Source organism: Macrosteles quadrilineatus, unplaced genomic scaffold, assembly GCF_028750875.1.
Source record: "Macrosteles quadrilineatus isolate MER2022 unplaced genomic scaffold, UCM_ALF_1.0 Scaffold_5__1_contigs__length_97177068, whole genome shotgun sequence".
In the NCBI taxonomy this organism is placed as follows: domain Eukaryota; kingdom Metazoa; phylum Arthropoda; class Insecta; order Hemiptera; family Cicadellidae; genus Macrosteles; species Macrosteles quadrilineatus.
The window spans coordinates 12,643,514-12,665,374 of record NW_026542598.1 but is presented as its reverse complement, the minus strand read 5'-3'; the positions used below and the strand labels follow the sequence as shown (position 1 = coordinate 12,665,374).

Below are 21,861 nucleotides of genomic sequence, written 5' to 3'. Positions count from 1 at the left end.
TCGAACCCGAAGGCAAGTGAGCGCAGCGAACGAGCTCGAACCTGAAGGCAAGTGAGCGCAGCGAACGAGCTCCAACCTAAAGGTGAGTGAGCGTAGCGAACGAACTTCAACCAGGACGTGAATGAGCCATGCGAATACTTATGAAGTTAAACGGGGCAAAGCCCGCGGGTACAGCTAGTATATACATATATAACAATTTTAACGAATGGTGTTTTTGGCCTCTGGGGACATCAAAATCAAAAAGTAAATCGGTCCCGGGCGTAGGTCTTACCATGCCATCTACGGTAATAGCTACTGTACTTCCTTATAGGGAAATTTGCTAAATAGAAACTAAAAACTATAAAAGGTACCTATCTAATAACTTGTTGAATTATTTACATTGAACATTATTTTTAAATAGAATATGCAATAATCGTTACAACAACAACTTCATACCTTAATATTTTATACGACAGTCAAAGACTCCACTGTTTGTGATTACGCATTTTTTTGGTAAATAAAAGGTATACAATGCCTAACTCTCCACTGAAAAGGCAAATCCAAATATAAATTATCATTTTGTCAAAACTTTAACATTATTGAACTACCCACATTAAGTTGCAAGGAGAAAACGAGACTGCTGTCGAGTAAAAAAGTGTAAATACTCGAGTATGAACTTTTATTGAAACTTGACCAGTATACCTACAATATGATGAATAAGTTAAATCCTATTTATAAAAATGTATTTCTGCGTTTATGTATTTTAGTTTCTACCTTTTTATGTTGTTTTAACTCTCGTCCTTTTAGTGGGTAGAATAAATAAAGTACAAGGTTTTCGGCACTTTTCTAACAAAGGGCTATTTTTACACATAACAAAAAAAAACTACTGATGTAATCATCATGAAATTTTAACAGCTAATAGAAAATATACTTATAAAACAAATTTATATGTTTTAAAATTTTTCATCGGTAAAAAAAATCTCTTACTATATTTGTAATGGCTTTTAATTGAGAGACGGAACAGTTAAGAAACTCAGCTGAAAGCTTGAATTAAAGCTATTAAAAATATAAATATGTAATTTGATTTGCAAATTATGTGCTAACACATATTTGAGTCACACAGCTGAGTGTGACTCGTAATCCGTGTTTTTCTAATTAGTTTAGTAACTTTCCTGTATAGCTCCAAATTTGAGTATCTAAACTGTATTACAAGTGACGTTGTAGGCAGAATCTGCCCGCATGACGCCACGCGGCGCGGCGGGTAGCCCCTATATTACAATTTAAATTACAACCAAACTACGCCAGCTAAAAATTTTAAAAAATATGATCCAAAAGGTTCAACTCTTTAGCTACAAAATCCACCGTTTTTTAACTTACCTGACCAAAAAATAAAAAAATTAGCAGCCGACGAACTTTTTCATGTCATATTTTAAAACTCATTTAAAAGTACCGACTTTATTTGAAGATTTAAAATAGAAAATACTAACTTTTAAGCTTTTAATTAAAACCAATAGTGTCATAGACTTATTGACTTCACTCATACGAAGTTTCAACCATATAACTTAAGTCTAAGTAGGCTAAATGTCGAGTTATTTTGAAGCGGAACATTGAGTTTTGGGGCCGTTCTTTTAAGCTGTGGCAACCACTGTAGAGACTTCTGGCTCAGACTGTACCGTTGGAGGTTATGAAATTTGGACATTATGAACCGCACTGTTTATTTGGTATCTTCACGTTGGAGTTTGTGAAATTTGGACATTGTGAAACAGTGATTATTTGAATGTTATAGATTTGGAGCTTATGAAATTTGGAGGTTATGAACCGCTCTGTTTATTTAATATTTAAACGTTGGAGTTTGTGAAACTTGGACATTGTGAACCAGTGATTATTTGAATGTTATAGATTTGGAGCTTATGAAATTTGGAGGTTATGAACCGCTCTGTTCATTTAATATTTTAAGCGTTGGAGTTTGTGAAATTTGGAGTTTATGAAACGCTCCCTTTTTAAGCTCTCTCAGTTAATACAACGCAGGACGTCTTAAACGGTTCCTCACATAATTATGATAATTTTCCCATGGTACTTTATAGACTACCCACATTTTTTACTACGATTGTTTACAAAGTATATTTACCAAATGGAGCTCCATTTTACATTTACATTTCAGCCAACACTAAACATTGGGGACGTTGCTCTTCTCACCGACAAGCTTTGCGATATTGTATTTACTGGAAATACCCAAATATGAGCTTACACACTAAAAACTACTTACCATTAGCATTAAATGTTTCATTTGTTTGGCTTATTGTCATAGTACGTCTTGAACTATTTTAATTTTGTGTTTTGCTGTAGATGTAGACCATATGATTCAGTTGAACTCGATGGTCTAGTGGTAGAGCGCGATGCTCGGCTCCCGAGTTCCCAGGTTTAAATCCCCAACGGTTCTTAACTATGTTCTATTATGCCCACTTGTTGAGCTAGCCCACTAGGTCTTGCCTGAAGTAATATGCAAAATGATGAGCTGTGTCTAAGGAACATGTCGGCCTTAGTCACTAAGAAGTCTACAAGATCATGCCACTCATCCTACACTCATCTCCACTTGGCTTAAAAAACCTTCATCCGTATGGTGGCCATTTTAGAAGAAAGTATTTAAGTGTATAAGTAAGTAAGTATTTCAGACCAGAGCCTAACGTCCTACGATGTAAAATCAGTCATAAAGATTGTGTTGTAGGAAATACTCGGAGAAAATGTTCGTCACAAGTTTAAAAATATTAAGTATTTTTCTTAAATGACCAGAGTAAATAATTCCACTTAAGATTACTGGTTTGTTTTTAAATCACCCACGAACGTTATCTCGATTCTTAATCCTGAAAAAGTGTTACTGTTTCAATTACAGCACACTAAAAGCGTTCTGTGGTACTCGAGGGGTTCCAAGCGCACAGAAACAATCTACTTAGTCTTGGTAACAGGACAGCAAATGATGGTTAATGTCGGTTGTTATGTGCCTGATAGTCTCCTCTACGGTGGTTGGTCGGTTCACTACCTAATAACATTGTACCCAGAACCTCCTAACTGTAGCGTGTAATACTCTCTCGCATATATACGAGCTGTACATCAACTTGCATGTTTATATGAAATTGATACATATATCAAATTTTGTCAATTCCTAGCTTCAATTATAACAAACTTAAAATATGTTGTCACTTAATAATCATATTCATAACTCACAAACCTTTTAGAGATAATAGAAGATAATAAAATATCGAAAGCGGCAGGTGCGATTGATTTTCATACCGTACTTAAACATTAATTTGTGAGGATGTTCGACAGAAGTTTCATCGGTGATCGTCAGAAAATTCTTTGGCGCCTCATTTAGAAAAATAAGACAACAAACTATGTTTGTTAGGAAGGAGGTTATGTTTTTCTTTTACTCCTTTTTACATTTAGGTAGGTATAATGATTACCATTATAGTCACAATGATTCAGGATTGTTTTTGTATGAAATAAAGTCTTGCAAAAAATAAATCTCAAATATATGAGGAATCTGAAATATTTCAAAGGCATTATAACAATCATTATAACATCATCATCATAACAAACATTTGTTACATCATATTTTAATGTTGTTCGATTTATTAAACCTTTGAGTTTACACATGTTTGGTGAATGCAGATGTTTTTATACGATAAAATATAAAAAACTATTTCACAGGCATTATGAGGTATAGATCCCATTCATGTACCAACCAATTATATATTAAACCTACCTCTTCTCACTCGTCACTCGCATGTTTGATTTAAACATCCACTCATCTACAACCCACTCTGTAACGATGGTATTATATAGTGAATACTGCTGAGTTTAGGTACTGTAAATCGTAGCTTTTATTATAAATGTTTTACGTTACATTGTAGGGGAAATATGACGTACTGAAGTTAAATTTTACTCAAAAAGGTGTATGCATATGTTTATAAAAAGCCGATAATGCTTACCGTTGCTACTACTGGACTTCATGCATCATAATTAATTTTGGTTTGCAAAAGAGATTTCTTCTGCCTGCATGAATATGCAGGATTAATCATTCGGGTATCTTTGGTAAGGAATATACTACATTTACATTTCTCATATTTTTTGTGTGTTATATCTACGCAAAAAGCTTAATCGAGAATACTGTTTTTTTTTATTTAATGATAATGTTCCCCTCTTTTCAAAGCCAAGAAAGTAAGGACAAAAAAGTTTAGAAATCACTTTCTTCTCATTAATGTTTTTAAACAATCTACAAAAATATAATATGGTTATAAATCATCTACTTATTAAGAGTATTCCTTTCTCAAAATTAAAAATTAGTTGACACATTTAACAAACAAATTCTTTTATAAAGAACGTGTTTACAGAATCTCCTTTAACGTTTGAAGTCTCATTGAACGCTGAGACTGCTTCGACCTTAACCTAGGTATAGTCTATCCATTTTCAAGTGTTTCTGGTGTGTTACAGATGAAGTGGTGTGGAGTGGTCGCGGTGGTAGTCCTGGTGGCGGCGGTGGTGAGAGCCGAGGGGGAGATCTGGGAAGAGGACGAACGGGAAGTGCTGATCCGCAGTGAACGAGGGACCAAGAACAACAAAGGTGAGAAAAACAACAAGACTTGTCTAATGTATTGTTGTTGGTCAAACTTGAATGGCAAGGATCGAATGAAGTATGGAGTTAACGGTCATGTAATCACTCCCTAATATCATTCCATTGTTATTGGGAAATTTCGAATGGAAATAACATGATAATTAAAACGGATTGAAATCATTCGGTTCCTCACATAATTATGATAATTTTCCCATGGTACTTTATAGACTACCCACATTTTTTACTACGATTGTTTACAAAGTATATTTACCAAATGGAGCTCCATTTTATGAAATGTTTTGTATACATACATCCATTTACTATAAGTACATACAAATACGTCTAATAACTTATGTAATAATATCTTTACTCGTATTCTGTTGACTCACAAGACATTAAATGCATATGAAAGATGATGAGTGGTGATCGATTTCGACTTTTTCCACAACTTTGCGCTAAATGTCAGAAAACAATATCAGATAGATTTTAATATTTTATGAGCAACCGTCGTTTCTGGTGAAAAAGAAAGAAGGATTTGTCATAAAAGAATTCTTTGGAGGACAACAAAGCGTGTTCATCCTCTTACAGCATTTAGAGTCTTCTTTTAAACACAATTTAATAAAACCTTGTTTAAACAGAAGAATTTTTACCTTGTGTTTTCTTAAGTAAAAACATTGAAACCCTAGTAAGAAAACACATCAGTGAGAATTAAACATGCACTAAACCATTTTGAAATGTCCTTCGACTGATTTATACTACACTCAATCGCAAAAAGAGAACTTAAAAAGTATAGTGTGTGTAATATTTCTGAAAAGAATTATGATAAAAGTAAAAAAAATTCAAATGTAATTATTTTCATTTAGAGGTCCGAGATAGGTCTTGTGATCAGTTAGTTAGTTGTGTATGATGTTACACGACGTAATATAAAACATCTATGTTTTTCAACATAAAAATCGTGTGTGCTTTGCTATAAAGAGTACACAAAACCACTTCTCATGCGACAGAAATTATGAGTGCAACCTTCAATAATGATTGTCTATAACTAATTTAAACGCTCAACTATATTTTATCAAACCAAAAAGCGTGGACAGGTACATGGTTTGAAACAATAATCTTATTCTTACAACTTAAGTTAACGACAAACATTTTCAATAAACCATTCATTTTTACAACACGAGCTAATTGCATGGCTTGCGAATAATTTTGAAACAAATTGTATTTTTTTATATTGAGCAAAAAATTAATTTTTAATTTTTTAAATATGTATGTTTGGATTTCTCAGAGCCATGCCGATATGAGAAGGGGCCGTGGTCGGAGTGTGACCCCAAAAACAACATGAGAACGCGGACTTTGACTCTGAAAGACCGCAAGAAGGGGGACACCACGGCCGCCGCTAACTGTGAACCCACGAAGACCATCCAGAAGAAGTGCAAGAAAGGTAAGAAAGGTCTGTCGCTTCAACATTCACTACTTGGCATGTCTGGTGTGATTGGTGCTGTGGAAATGCATGGCGAAGTGTTTGTGCTTTCAAACTAGACTAGTGAGAACATTATACTCCTGATAGGGGAATGAGGTCTAATTAAAAATTCAGATTTGCACGAGCTAATGAGTAACAGTTTCGTTTAGTTTTTGGAGAATTTGGACTGCATAATTGTTTAATATAGTGTTTAATATATGTTTAATAAACCAACGAACTCTTTGTAAAAGAGGATTGAATTATAAAAGGTTCGAGTTGGCTAGTCTCGCCCTAACTAATAGAAATGTTTCAATAATATTCACTGATACCTCAACTTTACTTGTAAAATAAGTAAACCAAAATTGTTGAAGATGACTCATGTATCGACATTTCTCATAACAATTCTTCATGTATCAACAGTTCTCAGTACAAGACTTGACGTACCTTATACGGGTGTAGATAGTGTATTTCATTGTAAAACTTCAATTTAGAAATTCGGAGGAAACTTTTTAACTTATCTCGAAAATGAAAAAAATTACAGAAAACCAAAGTTCTTTTATTGATTTTGTTATTCCTTAAAACATTAGTATTATCTTAAATAAGTAAAATGTAAACAACAAAACTGTGTCATCTATCAATGAGGGTCACCTTAGCCCGTGACAACAAGGTCAAATTGACTTCTTCCTTGTTAAAGTCAGGATATTATCATCTGGCATTCAGCGAAACATTTTTTCATATGACTTAGAAAATGTTTATTTATATTCGTTGTGCACTGCGATAAGCATTTCATACATTGTAATATGTTTAGTGAAACTAATTGCAGCTGCATTTATGAAATCCCATTTGTTTCGTCGCCAGTACTAGATGAAAGGTTGGAAGACATTATTAATTAACTTTTATATACAGTATAGGATATATGAAAACATGAAGTGGGTAGATCAGGAGTAATACATCTATTTATTAGTTTATTAAAAATGGGTCGAGTATCTCATAAGACACTTAGTGGTCTATGGCCACTACATAATAAATAATAAATATTGAACAGTACACTATATTAACCGTTCGTCTCTTCTAGGTCACTCATATTGTGAAATCAAACATCAACTGTATGGATCCGTTCCACTGTGAAATGAATCCGTTATCATGCATTATGTCTTCATTACGACTGATGTATAATGTAGGACAATAAACAATGCTTATCGCTCATAGTGCAGCACATTCGATCCAATATAACACACAGACGAATCTCATATTGAGCCCTAAATTGATATTACGGATTTATTATATTTGATGTGGTTATAAAATGCTAATAGTTTGATCAAACACCAATAGTAAATTCATTGCATTATATTACACTCATGTTCAATGGTCTTCGTGTGATAGATTAAATTCAATACCTTATTCAATTGTTCTTAAAGCTAAAAACAGAAGTGCAAAACGTAAATTTTATACCTTAAAGCAATGTTTACGACTTTATTTTAAACTACCACAAATATTAAAAAATTCTACTAAAATAAACTAGCATTAACTTATACAAACGTAAATAACTTATCAGTCCTCACTGCTACAGCCTATTGTACTAAACTTGCGATTTTTATGGACCACAGGTTTTCCAAGTGGTTTATATTTTTAATTTAGTGTATTTACTAAACATTCAAAATTATTAAGATTGTGAAATGCACACACAGATTTTATATACAGGGTGTAAATTAAGTCTGGCACACATTTTTTATCTTTTTTTCTATAGTAGATAGAAGAAATCAATTTGCGGGAATGATTAATAACAAATGTTAGGCACTTTTTACAAATTTTGAAAATAAAAATTCCCTTAAGGGCAAGGGGGGGTGGGGGGTAACTAAAGATTTTCAAATGACAACCCCCATCTTGTGACCCCTCATTTTAAAGGTCATTGGAAGACAAATCCAAAGATGTGTCTAAAAAAATTTTTTTTGCACCCTATCCAAGATGGCGGTTTAAAATGTACTTAGGGTTGAATGGGTAAATTAGGTATGGCACACATTTCTTATCTTTTTTACTCTTTGTAGATAGAAGGAATTAATTTGCGGGACTGAGTAAGAACAAATCTTTGGCAATTTTTCATAATTTTGAAAAAAAATCCCCTTAAAGGTAAGGTGGGGGTGGGGGGTAACTAAAAATTTTCAAATGACAACCCCCATCTTGTGACCACTCATTTTCAAGGTATTTGGAAGACAAATTTAACGATTTGTCTGAAATTTTTTTTTTTTGCATCCTGTCCAAGATGGCGGCTTTAAATGTGCTTGGGGTTAAACGGGTGGGGTCTGGAACACAATTTTATCTTTTCTGCCATTAATAGATAGAACTTATCCACTCGTGGGACTGAGCCAAAATTAGGCACCTTTTTATTTATTTGAAAAAATCCCCTAAGGGTAAGGGGGGGGGGGCAACTAAAACTTTTCAAATGACAACCCCCATCTTGTGACCTCTCATTTTAAAGGAATTGAGAGACCAATTTAACAATGTGTCTAAAAATGTTTTTTAAGCACCCTGTCCAATATGGCGGCTTAAAATGTGCTTAGGGTTGAACAAGTAAATTAAGTCTGAAACACATTTTTATTTTTTTACCAAAAATAAAGTTATAATAGATTTGATAGTTTATATAAAAAAAAACTTGGACAATAGGACGAAGTGCAATAAACAAACTTATGTAGCTCTTATCACTTAGTAAATAAATCTGATAATTGAGATTCCAGGTTTGGACGTTGCACTCACTTGGAATTCCTATCCTCTTTCTTAAGACTGCAGGCTAATCAGGTAACAATCTTATCAGTTTTTCCTTATTCCCCTTCAGTCTGTGAAGGTAGTTTCTTTGGAGTAGTCGTAAGTACATCTTTTATTATTTTTATTTTAACATGGCATTGTTAACAACAAAACAGAAGATAGAAATACTTGTCATTGTTGGCTATGGAGATAAAAAACGGACTCAACTTGAAGCGTGTGATATTTTTAACAACTTGTACCCTGATCGCCAAATTAATCGAGCTACAGTATCTAAGATATGTAATAAGTTTGCTGAAACGGGGGAAAATTGTGTTCCAGACCCCACCCGTTTAACCCCAAGCACATTTAAAGCCGCCATCTTGGACAGGATGCAAAAAAAAATTTTTCAGACACATCGTTAAATTTGTCTTCCAAATACCTTGAAAATGAGTGGTCACAAGATGGGGGTTGTCATTTGAAAATTTTTAGTTACCCCCCATCCCCACCTTACCCTTAAGGGGATTTTTTTCAAAATTATGAAAAAGTGCCAAACATTTGTTCTTACTCAGTCCCGCAAATTAATTCCTTCTATCTACAAAGAGTAAAAAAGATAATAAATGTGTGCCATACCTAATTTACCCATTCAACCCTAAGTACATTTTAAACCGCCATCTTGGATAGGGTGCAAAAAAAATTTTTTTAGACACATCTTTGGATTTGTCTTCCAATGACCTTTAAAATGAGGGGTCACAAGATGGGGGTTGTCATTTGAAAATTTTTAGTTACCCCCCACCACCCCTTGCCCTTAAGGGAATTTTTATTTTCAAAATTTGTAAAAAGTGTCTAACATTTGTTATTAATCATTCCCGCAAATTGATTTCTTCTATCTACTATAGAAAAAAAGATAAAAAATGTGTGCCAGACTTAATTTACACCCTGTATATTTAATTAAGGATATAGTTTATTTAATACGTTTTTAACTAAATGTAACGAACATTAACCAAGGATCGAGACCAATTTAGTTTTCTACTACTTATTGAACCGAGGATAATGCAAAGTACATGGACCAAACACCAGACAGGAATTATTCAACAAAGGTATTTGTGCTGCAAATGAATTTGCCTCAGACCCCGAGAAACATTGTTGTAGACCTCCTATATCTGAACAAGGGTGAGGTGATTTGTCCTTCTATCATCAATGTTACAAGCTTTGTCGTTGAATTAACTTCGCAAATCAATTCAAACCACTGACGTAATGATTCCTTGGTTGAACAGAGTATAAATATTACTCTAACTCGATACAACCCATAATGGTAATGCTGTTGGCACTACGTGTACTTTAATCTTCTAATTAATAAAGATTATAATTTTTTTTTGTATACACAGACGTGATCTTAACTATAATATATGCGTATTATTCAAGATAATTCTTTTGACTAAAATATAATTTAATGTTGTTTGAAATCAGATAGCCCAGAATATACCGTATTTACTTAGGCACTGTGGTTACTGATCTTTTTGTTTCATTTTTCTCTGCATAAGATGATTATAATGCAATCCGTTATTCATTTTTTTGATTATAATTAGGAATCTATCTATTAATAGCCAAACATGTTTCTATAAAAGCTTTTTCTCAGCTTGTGTGCATCGTAGGGAAGATCTACGCATATTGTTAGAAAGATATTTGCCTGTAGATGTGCAGAATTCCTTTATAAATTAAAATACGCCCAAAAATAAGCACAAAAAATGAATTTAAAATTAAAAGAATATACATGGGCCTTATGGGTTGCTGTACTAGTGACGAAATTACAACTAAATATAAACAGAAAATCAAAACAAATGTAAGAAATTCCAATAACATGTTTTATTTACAGCGTTGGGTGAAAATAGAGAAGTTTGCACAATAGAAATTTTTGGTCGACTTTTTGACCAAAAGGAGACCACTAGTTATAATAAATATGCTTTATAGATATTTCCCTTTGAAGTTCATCGACATAATCAGTCGATTATTTGTACCAATTACTATATACCATGTAGCCAATGGTTGTACTGTTTATCTAAATGCCAGACGTGAGAGTGTAATATGTATTTATGTTACTGTTTTGTTACGTCTTGTTAATGCGTTAAGATCGAGTGATGTTTTACACTGCTAGAATATTGTTTTTGAATATTTAATTTGACATAATAATCTTTGCATGTTTAAGTAATATTATCAGTTTATTTGTTAGATACTCTGATTTGCTATAATTTGTATTACTGTGCGTGTTAAAAATTACGTATTTTATCATTTTTCAACAATCTGAATCCAAATACTAGAGCAGTTATTTGCATGGGTTTGCAGGGGTGCATGTGGATGGTGGAAGTATTGACAATAATTTGACAATTTTGAGCATTACTGTTTAGGTTGCATGTTATTGTAATGTTTTAAAATGATTCTTGATATGTTTATCAACAAGGGAAGCTTTGTAATGCCTAATGCCGTTTTACTGAATACTGTATTGTTTATAGTTTTTTTACAATCAGCCTTAGCTTATTCCATCCAAATTTCGCGAATCCAACTATTTTAAATTTGTTAGTCAAAGGTTTAGATCTAACTCTTTAAATTATTATATTTTACATAATATTTCTATAAAATATGCATAACTACTAATCATTGTATTATAATTTTGTCGACGCAAAAACACTAAACCAAGAAATGTGTATCCTTAAAATTTAAATTTACTCATGCTCTTGTTCTATCTGTCTGTTGCATTACATATTTCCTCAATGTCCATTAATCTGCATCAACCGAATGTCTCGTGAGAGGATCATGGCAGCATGACGTAGGACATAATACGTGCATGGCTTCTAAAGTTGGACGTGTTATGTGCTTGCAGCCTGTCGCTATGAGAAGGGCGCTTGGAGCAGCTGCAGCGCACAGAATGAGATGGTTCGCACGGACACGATAAAGGACAAGAGCGACTCATCTTGTGAACAGACCAGGCAGATCACCAAGAAGTGTAAAAGTAAGGGGGCCAGGCCTGCAAAGGGAACCAACAAGAACACGGGTAAGAACTTACACCACATTACATAATTCAAAACACCAACTGTGATAATTCCTAAACCTACGTATAAATCACATCTCTTAAACTATTAACTCCCGCAGCATCCACAATTATATTACTCAATTCATTAAGAACTCCTAATTCAACACACCAGCTCCTGATATAACTTCAACAATCATACATAGAGGACCAAAGTTCTCGTCGTCACGATTTACTCGTTGACAAACCAAAACCAAATTTTATGTTAGTTCAAGACGAATTTCAAGGTCTTGTAAACATTGTAAAAATAATTTTAGATAGAAAACGTTGATTTAAATTATATTATTCACTAAAGCTTTTAATTTATCTGTTAAAATCTTGGCTAATTTGGTTATCATTTGTGAATATTTATTTATCTCCACAAAACATTACTGAAAGTATTATGAGTACAATTACTTTATGAAAAAAGATCAGTTAAATTTCATATCTCGTCATTTTATTTCATTTTATTGTCATTTCATTTCTCGTCAACATAGAAGATATTTTTGGTTCCTTAGCTACACAATAACGATTGGAGGAGAATTGCATAGCTTCCCTTTATGAAGATGCATGAAATGCCTTGGACGTATTCTTGGCATTCTCTGTTTAACATTTACTGTTTTATCCAACACTAAGCCCTGTCACTAATGCAATTAATCAGTAGCCAACAGCTGATGGGAGTAAGATTTATCGTTTGCTGTGAATTGCTCCTTTGTAAGAAATTATCGTAGTGGCAATTTCGAACTATAAAATAGAAACTGTGGATGTTATTGTTAAAATAAAAATATCACAGTATAAAAGATATTTGATACATTGTAAAATTAATTTTACGTAAATCTTAAATGCGTGTTTCAAACCCTTTTTGATGTAGATATTTGATGTAAATATTTACCACTGACTACAAGGTGTGTTTTTGTTTTGGTGTTCTCTAGGGGCAAGACGTAACCGACAGTAGATGTCTTCATTCCATTCAACTTTCTGCAAATATCAACATTCTCTCAGATCCTAGTTGGTTGACCACCTTCACTCCACATCTCAAGTATTATTGTTACTTCGGGTCAAAGTCGAACCTCGGAGCGGGATGTTTTTCTTTTGTGCAAGACTATGGAAACACAAACGTTCGATAGTTTTTCTATAGTCTCGATGTCTTAACTTTAGATGTTTCCGACTACTCGTAATGTTTAGTTTAGTTTTTTTATATTTATTTACGTCCAATGAGCGGGCTTTTAGCTGTCATAGACGTAGCTCTGTACTCTATGCATTTACCGTTTTACATATGTTTTTTATTCGTAATTTAGTAAGGATCGAACCCGGGGTTGCTTGGTACCCGGTCTCATCTCCGATAGATCAAATGTTAGTGTAGGCCTATACATTTAAAGCAATTTTAAACCCATAGAGTAATATAAGTAGTTTTTACCGGAGTTTACAGTTTTTGAACATTCAGTTTGTTATTTCAATACTACATGTGCTGTATATAGCTGTATGTGTCTAGTAGGGTGTCATCTTGTTTTATGTTCACGAGGTATTCGACAGTGTCACCTCAACATCGTGTATACTGTACCACTTGGCACCTGTCGATGCTGAGATTCATTTTAAATGTCATTGTATACAAACCCGACACTAAATTTAAACGTTGTAAACATTGATATACTGGCTTTATATTTTATTATTGTATTATGTAATAAACCAAGTAATCCAATGTGAAGTTTATTTTTCTCTTCCTTTAACCTACTTTAAGTTGCTATGAACTTTATGAACACTTTAAGATTTAATACAGAAAAACTAATTATGACCTTAATACAAATTGCACGTATTTTTTCATTTGAAAGTATTTCCCTGAATAATGATAATTAACTGTACTGAAAAAATTACTTCATCATCTATGATATATTTATTCATATAAAGAACTATACTTCGTTCACAATATTTATATGGTTTTAGGGAAAGAAATCCATCCCCTCCACTTGACCCTTACCTTTAAAATAATAGCTCAACAGTTCATTAAGCAACATACATTAAATAGAAAAATAGTGGTGGGGAACTTCCCCTTAAACCGTCTAAATATTGTGAACTAAATATAATACTGGTTTCTACTATCTGTATAGCTCTCAGAGCTATCAATTATAGTAAAATTTTAGTTTGATTTGTGCTACCTAGAACTGAACTCCTATTTTATTAATGCCAAACTGTTTACATACCTTTAATTTTGGTACTCCTAAGCTGTTTTAAATTATTATAAAATTAATTTCAAAGTGCTTTTAGTGTACAATATTTGTAATTACAAAAACGAACGAAACGTGGTATTTGATACTGTTAAACGAACTCTACAAGTTAAGAACTACAGCGGAAGGTAAGTCGCACTACAAATTTTATTTTCATAAATATGCCTTGTTAAATAACAAAAATATAGCTGTCAGCAAAGAGAGAAAATCCAAAAAATAAAGAAGAATTAATGGTATTTACGACAAATATATATCATTTGTTAAGTTTATATCAATTGAAAGTATAGTTAAATGTATATACATCTTCATATACAGCTTTTATTTGAAATGTATGATATCCAAATTTATACAGTGAAAACGCTACTAAGTACTAATGTACGAAAACATTGTATCTTGAATAAAAATTCCTACGATACAAAGATTTATACAAATAAAGCGCCCTGTCTGTAGGCCTATGCAATGCATTACCAAGGAAACCATGTCTGCCGTCAGTTGGTTGACAAATGCCCATCCACTCAGAAACCGATTTATTCTTTAATCAGAAACTGTCACCAGGCTAACAGCTTAATATAAATTCCATCAAGAGGGATTCTAAAAATAGCCAAGCGTTAGTGATCCGTCTTAACCACAACAGATTCTTTTGAAAGCTTTCCCGCACGTACACTTTGATTTAAAGTTCAACCTTATAATAATATGTTTACATTTAATGAGACCAATACAAATTACAACTCAAATAATCAGTCAGTTGGAGTCGGGATTTCAAACGGGTCAAAATAATAATTTTTGAGTTTTTTACATACTATTATTCTGCTTTTTATTGCCTTTAATTTGAGACTAATTTTATTTAAATCCGTCTAATAGTTTTTTTTTCCAAAATTATTTTTTCGAAGCGCTGTACCTCAAGTTTTGAGAGTTTCAGCGTTGAGAACACAATACTAATAATTTATGGTTATAATTTATTAATAATAATTATAAATTAATAAAAATAATAATAATAATAATAATGATAGTAATAATAATAATAATAATTATTATTATTATTATTATTTATTATAATAATTATTAATAATAATATTTATTATTAGTAAGGTTAGTTACTATGGTTACTACATGTTCTCCAATTAGATGGATTTTCTGAAAATTGACTTTTTTTACTAACAAGGTATGTACATTATCTCCATAACTACAAGTGATAAACCAAAAATTTTTATTTTTTACTTGTTGAGTACATTATGCTCTACAAACTAACATAGGGATTAAAAAAATTTCAATCTCAATTATTTTTATGGTGACTAATCGATAAAAGATATTCATATTTTTAACGTAGCCTATTTAAAAAAAAAATAAAAATAAAATTAAAACTAATTATTTAAAAAAATCTTATGTTAAAATGTTTAAATTAGTATGCACTACCAAACAATAAAAAGTTTTAAATGATATCTTATACAGTTTTTTTGTAAATGTTCCTTAAACTTAGAGAAATTAACATTGGTTTAAATGGAGATCCCGACTCCCCTTAAGAAAGGGCATTTAGGATTACAAATGTGGGTTGGGTTATGAAATTGATAATTCCACTAGGTAGGTAGTGTAAATGTATAAATCGATTTTCAAAGAAGTCAGTAATGCTATTAATCTCAACTCAATAATTTGTCTACTAAATTGTGAAACATGCAATAACTTATTGTAAGAAGAGATGAATCTATTCGAAGTTTGACTTAGTAATAATACATTATGTTGTTTATACATCCCTTATCCAAGCAATCTTGTGAAAGTGTGATTACACTTTTAGTTTTAACCAATGACATGGTACGAAATTTTGTTTTATCATGAGCAACAGCTATCGACTGATTTTAATCATACAAATACGTATATAGCAATAACACAGGCTAGTATTGTAATACAATTTTCGCCGGATAAAAGAGACTACAGATCACATTTTCATAGTTTTTAATAATTGTTTAAAACTGTGTTCACCCGAAAATCAGTTTAAAGCTAACACAAATGCCCTTGCACTAAATAAACAGTTGTCCTTGATCATGGGGTGTTTAGTACATGTTCACCCGGGCAAAGATAATTATTGGTCTACCATTGTCAGTAACAACGCTATATTTGAAGACACTTGAGAGTTTCCGTTTCTGTCATATATATTTATCAACTTACTATCAAAATCGTATGTAATCTACACCAAAGATATTATTATAAATGAACCTTAAATGCTCGTGATTTTTTTTCCTAAATGACTTCAAAAATTAAACCGTAATGTGTTGCTTTTTGAAAAAAAAAATTCGCCAATACCCTAGTAAAAAAAAATATTTCGTTATTTGATTCAGTAAGCTGTACAACGAGCAACATGTGTGGTGCAGGTTTCACAAATGTACATTCAAGTGTAAAGTACCCTCGAAATGCAAAGCTTGTATTGCGACCACAACCTACTTGTTGTTGACACACTCCATACTTCAGCGATAACTCTACGTGTTTGCTATACTCTTCGTTATCATGGTGTTGAAATATTTGCCAATTCCAATATTTTCAAAGTATTACTTTTTCACTCAACAGAGTAATCTGTTGCCATATGTTCTCTTGTAAAAAGTCTTTAAATTGTTTCTCTAGGTGTGTGTACAAATCATTCATATGAAGAACTAAAAAGATTGAAATTATTATGTAGCTAGCAGAGTGCCCGTCTTTGGCGTATTGACGTGTCAGTATTGAACGATACTTTTTATCACAATAAAAAAGTACTTCATCAAACTTAAAAAAATATCTGATATTTCGTATTTTTCTACTAAACACAAACGGCTGTACAATTAATTTTAGTGTAAAATTCAGCTGATTGAAGATCGACGAGCATGGGAACTTCAGCTGTAACTTTGTTGATGTCACAAAGTATTGTTTGTGTAACGAAAGTAATGTTTATTTGAGGAAACGTCAGCTGATCATTATTTATTTTTGGTGTATGGGAATTGACGGTTTTCCTAAAATCTCAGCTGTATAAAATGGGCTATTTTTGAATGCAGACTTATGAAAAATCTTTTAATTAGTTTCTCAAGTTGTCTGTACAAACCATTCAGATGAAGAACATATTTATTTGTAATGAAGGTGCTTATGTCGATTGAAGGCGTGGTTCGTTGAATTCAACCAAAATTAATTTTCTCATTTACAGGAATTAGTCCCTCATAAGAGGGAAAACAAAAAGATTAATAAGTGTATTTATTTGTTAGGTGGAATTAATTTACTTAAGAATTACTAAATTTGCTTCGGGCGTGTAAGTAAGGTTTTAAAGGATCGTCTTCTTAAAACACATATATTTTTTACGCTTGAATCATAGAAGCCGACATTATATTTCCCTAGGTGGCAGTTGTTTTAGGTAACTACATATTCTCCCTTCTATCCTTTTTGCTCTTACTCTGCACATTGAACTGTGAGCTGTGTTTCAATGTGAGCTGCTACTAGTGCATTAAAATTAAATATTTGCTCTTACTAATCACACATGTTGATAAATATATACAATTTTAGTTATCAAAATGTCAATTGTTTGTATCCTCTATATTAATAGGCAAGCATGTTTCTTGAAAACCTTTTTTCTCAGCTCGTTTGCATTGCAGGGATCATCTACGAATACTTTTAGAAAGGCATTTTCCTGTATATGTCCATAATCCCTTTATCAAATCAAATAAGCTCAAAAGTAAGCAAAAGAATGAATTTAAAATAAACAAAATACTATAACCCTTATGGGGTTGTCATATTGGCGAAAAAACAACAACTAAATATAAACAGAAAACCACAACAAATGGAAGAAAATCCAATCACATGTTTTATTTACAGCGTGGGAATAGAGAGAACTGGACACTACATATTTTTGGTCAAGTTTACGACCATTGGACGACATTTAGTTTTTATTAAACCACAAAGTTAAAAATGTTTAGAACGGATCAGGCGATAAAATATTTTCAAACATCAACAAAAAAATCATTTTTGAGTGGGGAAATGAATTTTCATGTTTATCTTTTTTATCGTATGTATACGCACAGACAATAGACCACCTTGGTCTATTCTCTGTGGTGTAGTAGAGTTTATGGAGTAATTGAAAAGACAATTAACATTTGTAACATTTACTATGTATTCATAACAATGAAGCTATCATAATAAATGAAAGTTGGACTCTTTATATGACCGAAAATCAAAGTGTTTGGTTAGATCGTTTGATTAATGAATTAATGGTGCTAGATGTAGATGATTTGTGGAATAAAACCAGTAGGTGAAATCTATGTCTCTGGTTGATGTATATATTTATAGAATGTTTATGTACAGGGGTGCCCACTGGCAGTCAAAGCTATTTCCAGCTAAGGTTATTATTGGTTGTAAACCGTTTGGTAAGATAAGCTTATACGATTCTCCATCAAACCCCCTTGCCACTTTTAATCTCCTTACAAACCTGGTATTTTTGTTGTTGTTGAAAACGTCTTTTAACATTTAAACATTAGTTTTAATATAATCCCGGAATTGATATCAATAAGATAACAGTTCTGAAAAACATCCTGTGGCATTGTAGTGCGTAAAAAAAGGATGAATAACACAAAAATGCATAGAGAGCATGCAATATTTGCACTGTAACTGTATATAATGTTTGAGGAGTTGGAGGGTTAACAAAGAACCAGTATTTGTGTTTCAACTGTAAAAAAAACCAAACGTTTTAAAAAATAGAGCTGGTTAAAATTTACAGGCAATAATCAATTACGAGAGGTCGTCCAGTGGTCGAAACTCGACCAAAAATATGTAATGTACTCACTTATCTATTTTCACCCCACACTGTAAATAAAACATGTGATTGGAGTTTCCTCCATTTGTTTTGATTTTCTGTTTATATTTCGTTGTTATTTCGTAACCAGCATAGCAACGCATAAGATCCATGTTAATTTTTTCAAATTTTTAAACTCATTTTTTGTGCTTATCTTTGAGCCTATTTAAATTTATAAAGGGATTCTGCACACCTACAGGAAAATAGCTTTCCAACGGTATGCGTAGATTTTCCCTACGATGCACACGAGCTGAGAAAAAAGGTTTTAAAGAAACATGCTTGCCTATTAATATATAGATAGATTGATAATATAGGATTGAAAATAATAATGGTTAAATGTATCAAACCATGGAAGTTTTCCTGCATTAAATAATTCAATTACAATTTAATCACAATTTATTCATATTATTAATACATTTCTTAAAACACTTTCATATTATTCATAATAGATGTATTATATATTTATATATCTATCTATATATATAATACGTGAAGCTGTATTTTGTTAACGCAACTCCTCCCTTATTTGTGGACCAATTTCAACGTTTAAGGTGTCAAAAGATTCGTCTCAATATGTAGTTTTGCAATAGGGTTTTAGAACTTTAAAATTTCTACTCTTAAGGACGTGAGACCCTCTCAAAGGTCGGATTTTCCCCATAAGAAATGCATAGAACAAATTTCAAAACAAAACAAAAACAGCTGTTTATATAAAAAGAAACGCATTAGATTTTTGGAAGTAAATATTGATGTTTTAGTATTCAGTAGGTTAAGACCAAGTTAAACATTTAATCAGTTTTGTTGGAAGAACGGGAAATGCCTCAAGTTGAAACAAATATTGAAAACGGGAGGAGGAGACAATTAATAATAAGGACAAACCTATAAAAAGTTTTTTTTTTTAAATAGTTGTTTAGCCTCCGGATTACTGTATTATACTTAAAATGGTTTACAATACCTGCATATAGTAATCAGCAACAAAGGATTACTATATGCAGGTATTGTAAACCATTTTAAAAAGTTTTTGACTAATTTTAGTGGCAATATTAGACATAAGTGAACGGATTATTGTTTATGTATTCAACGATCGAGTAGTTAAAGTCAAGTTTATTTTTATGATTCAGGAGAGGCAAATAATATATGCTGTTCAAAAATAGAAAATGAAAATTGCTATACAAATCTTATAGCTACAAAAGTTATCCAACCTATTTCGACAAATGAATCCATACTTTCAAAACTTTGGGACCCACTGAACAACGTGAGGACGTTCTGATGCGGGGCATATACTGTGACTAACACACAACACGTTAAAATACGTTAACAAACTATCAATGGTGTTGCTACTTTAGCCTATTCAAAGCAGATTATGGGTTTCCAGTTGATAACCCAGAGTTTGTGGGTAAAAAATGGAGCACATTAAATGGTTGATATCACACCACTTTTCAGGATTCTCTACGGAGAAAATTCGTTTGATTAGGGGGATGTCTAGGCAACAGTTTTCTCCAATTCTCAATGCTGGAAAAACTTTGTTGCAACATGTTAGCTCGAATTGAAGCAGATCGTTTAGCATTCATTAGAAGCTATCAGTTAAAACTGAGAGCAGAAATAATGCAGGTGAACCTTGACGACGCAAATAGAGATATTTAAAATTAGTTTCTAACAAGTGTTTAAGATGTAGGCCAGAATTACTCGAATTTAAGCATAACGTTTTTCCTCGGCGTTATGTTTCATATGCGGCTCATTGAGCCGCACGGGTTCTCTAGTAACTTAGAATAATTGTTTTAAAGAAAAATATACACTGGTAACTCTTCTTGTTGGTTTTGTTAAATATGTAATTTTAAAAGTAACTGGCTAGAGGTAAATACGTAAATGTACACAATGCGCTCACACTTTTTAAACGACGGTTTAGTTACAGCTTGTTGCAAGACGTGACATTGTAATGAATTCTGAGACTGTTGTTTACAAACATTCTACCATAATGTCAAAAGCAATACTTACATAAACGTGATTTCAGAGGAAATTCCATATCTTACAACCAATAACAGTCGAACACACCATGACATAAAGTTCCTTTTTTCCTTGGCTTGACTACTTGGTCGTGCCTCTTAACTTTTCCACCAAATCGTTCATTCGTTTATCTTTGGATTTATACAAAAACAATTTCTGAAGTTTAGTGTACATGCAATAAATATGAAATAAAAACGTTGAAGATACAAAATTTTTTTGGATGCCTAAAGATAAAATTGAATTGACTTTTTTTTAATTGTATTCCTTAATTTAAAAATATTTCAAGACAACGCTATTTAATAAAACTTTTTAATAATCTTCTACATGAAATCATGTTAATTGATTTATTAATACACGTTTTCTTCTGTAAAATAAAATGCGTTGGGACTAAACACGACAATACTATGCTTTGTTTCTGTAGAATCAATTACAGTAACTATTCTAGATGTGTATCACAAATCTTGAGCCAATTTGTAACAGGTAATAACAGTGAAATGCACATAATGTACATTATCACGATAGAACTGAAAATTCAGAATGCGTTTATGAAAGAAACTATCTTCGTTACTTAAAACCTATGTCTTTAGTTAGCGTAATATGGTTGCGAAACGTAGATTTTAGCTGGGAACGCAAACTTCCTAGGCTATATAGAGGTGAATTATAAGGGGTTCATTTATAATCATAAAATAAATGTACGTATGATTTAAACTAGTACCATTCAAAACAGATTTTAAGTTTAACTTTAATTTGTAGTAGTTATATTTTAAATAAATACGTCAACAAAGTTCCAATATTAGAACCAATAACTTGATATGTTATAAAGTACATAATTGGTGTAGTATTTGATAAACGGATTTAAATCCTGTTCCTATAATATTTTCTTTCTTGTGACAAGAGAATTTATGTACCTACGTCCTACATCTATTTCAAAATAAATATTAAATTATTTTAATTTTATTAATAGCTTACAAATAAAAAAGTTATTAAAAATGCTGTTCC

General features: G+C 32.1%; 1 protein-coding gene across 1 annotated transcript in view; it reads left to right on the top strand.

Moving 5' to 3' along the window:
- LOC128995268 (uncharacterized) overlaps positions 1-13,543 on the top strand; it is a 70,156-nt gene extending 56,613 nt beyond the window's left edge. Inside the window, exons 2-5 of the mRNA XM_054420228.1 lie at positions 4,468-4,597; positions 5,871-6,026; positions 11,659-11,829; positions 12,777-13,543. Coding sequence (XP_054276203.1) covers positions 4,468-4,597; positions 5,871-6,026; positions 11,659-11,829; positions 12,777-12,799 — 480 coding nt within the window. The 3' untranslated portion in view covers positions 12,800-13,543. The remainder of the gene's footprint in view (positions 1-4,467; positions 4,598-5,870; positions 6,027-11,658; positions 11,830-12,776) is intronic.
- Positions 13,544-21,861: the final 8,318 nt, after the last annotated feature.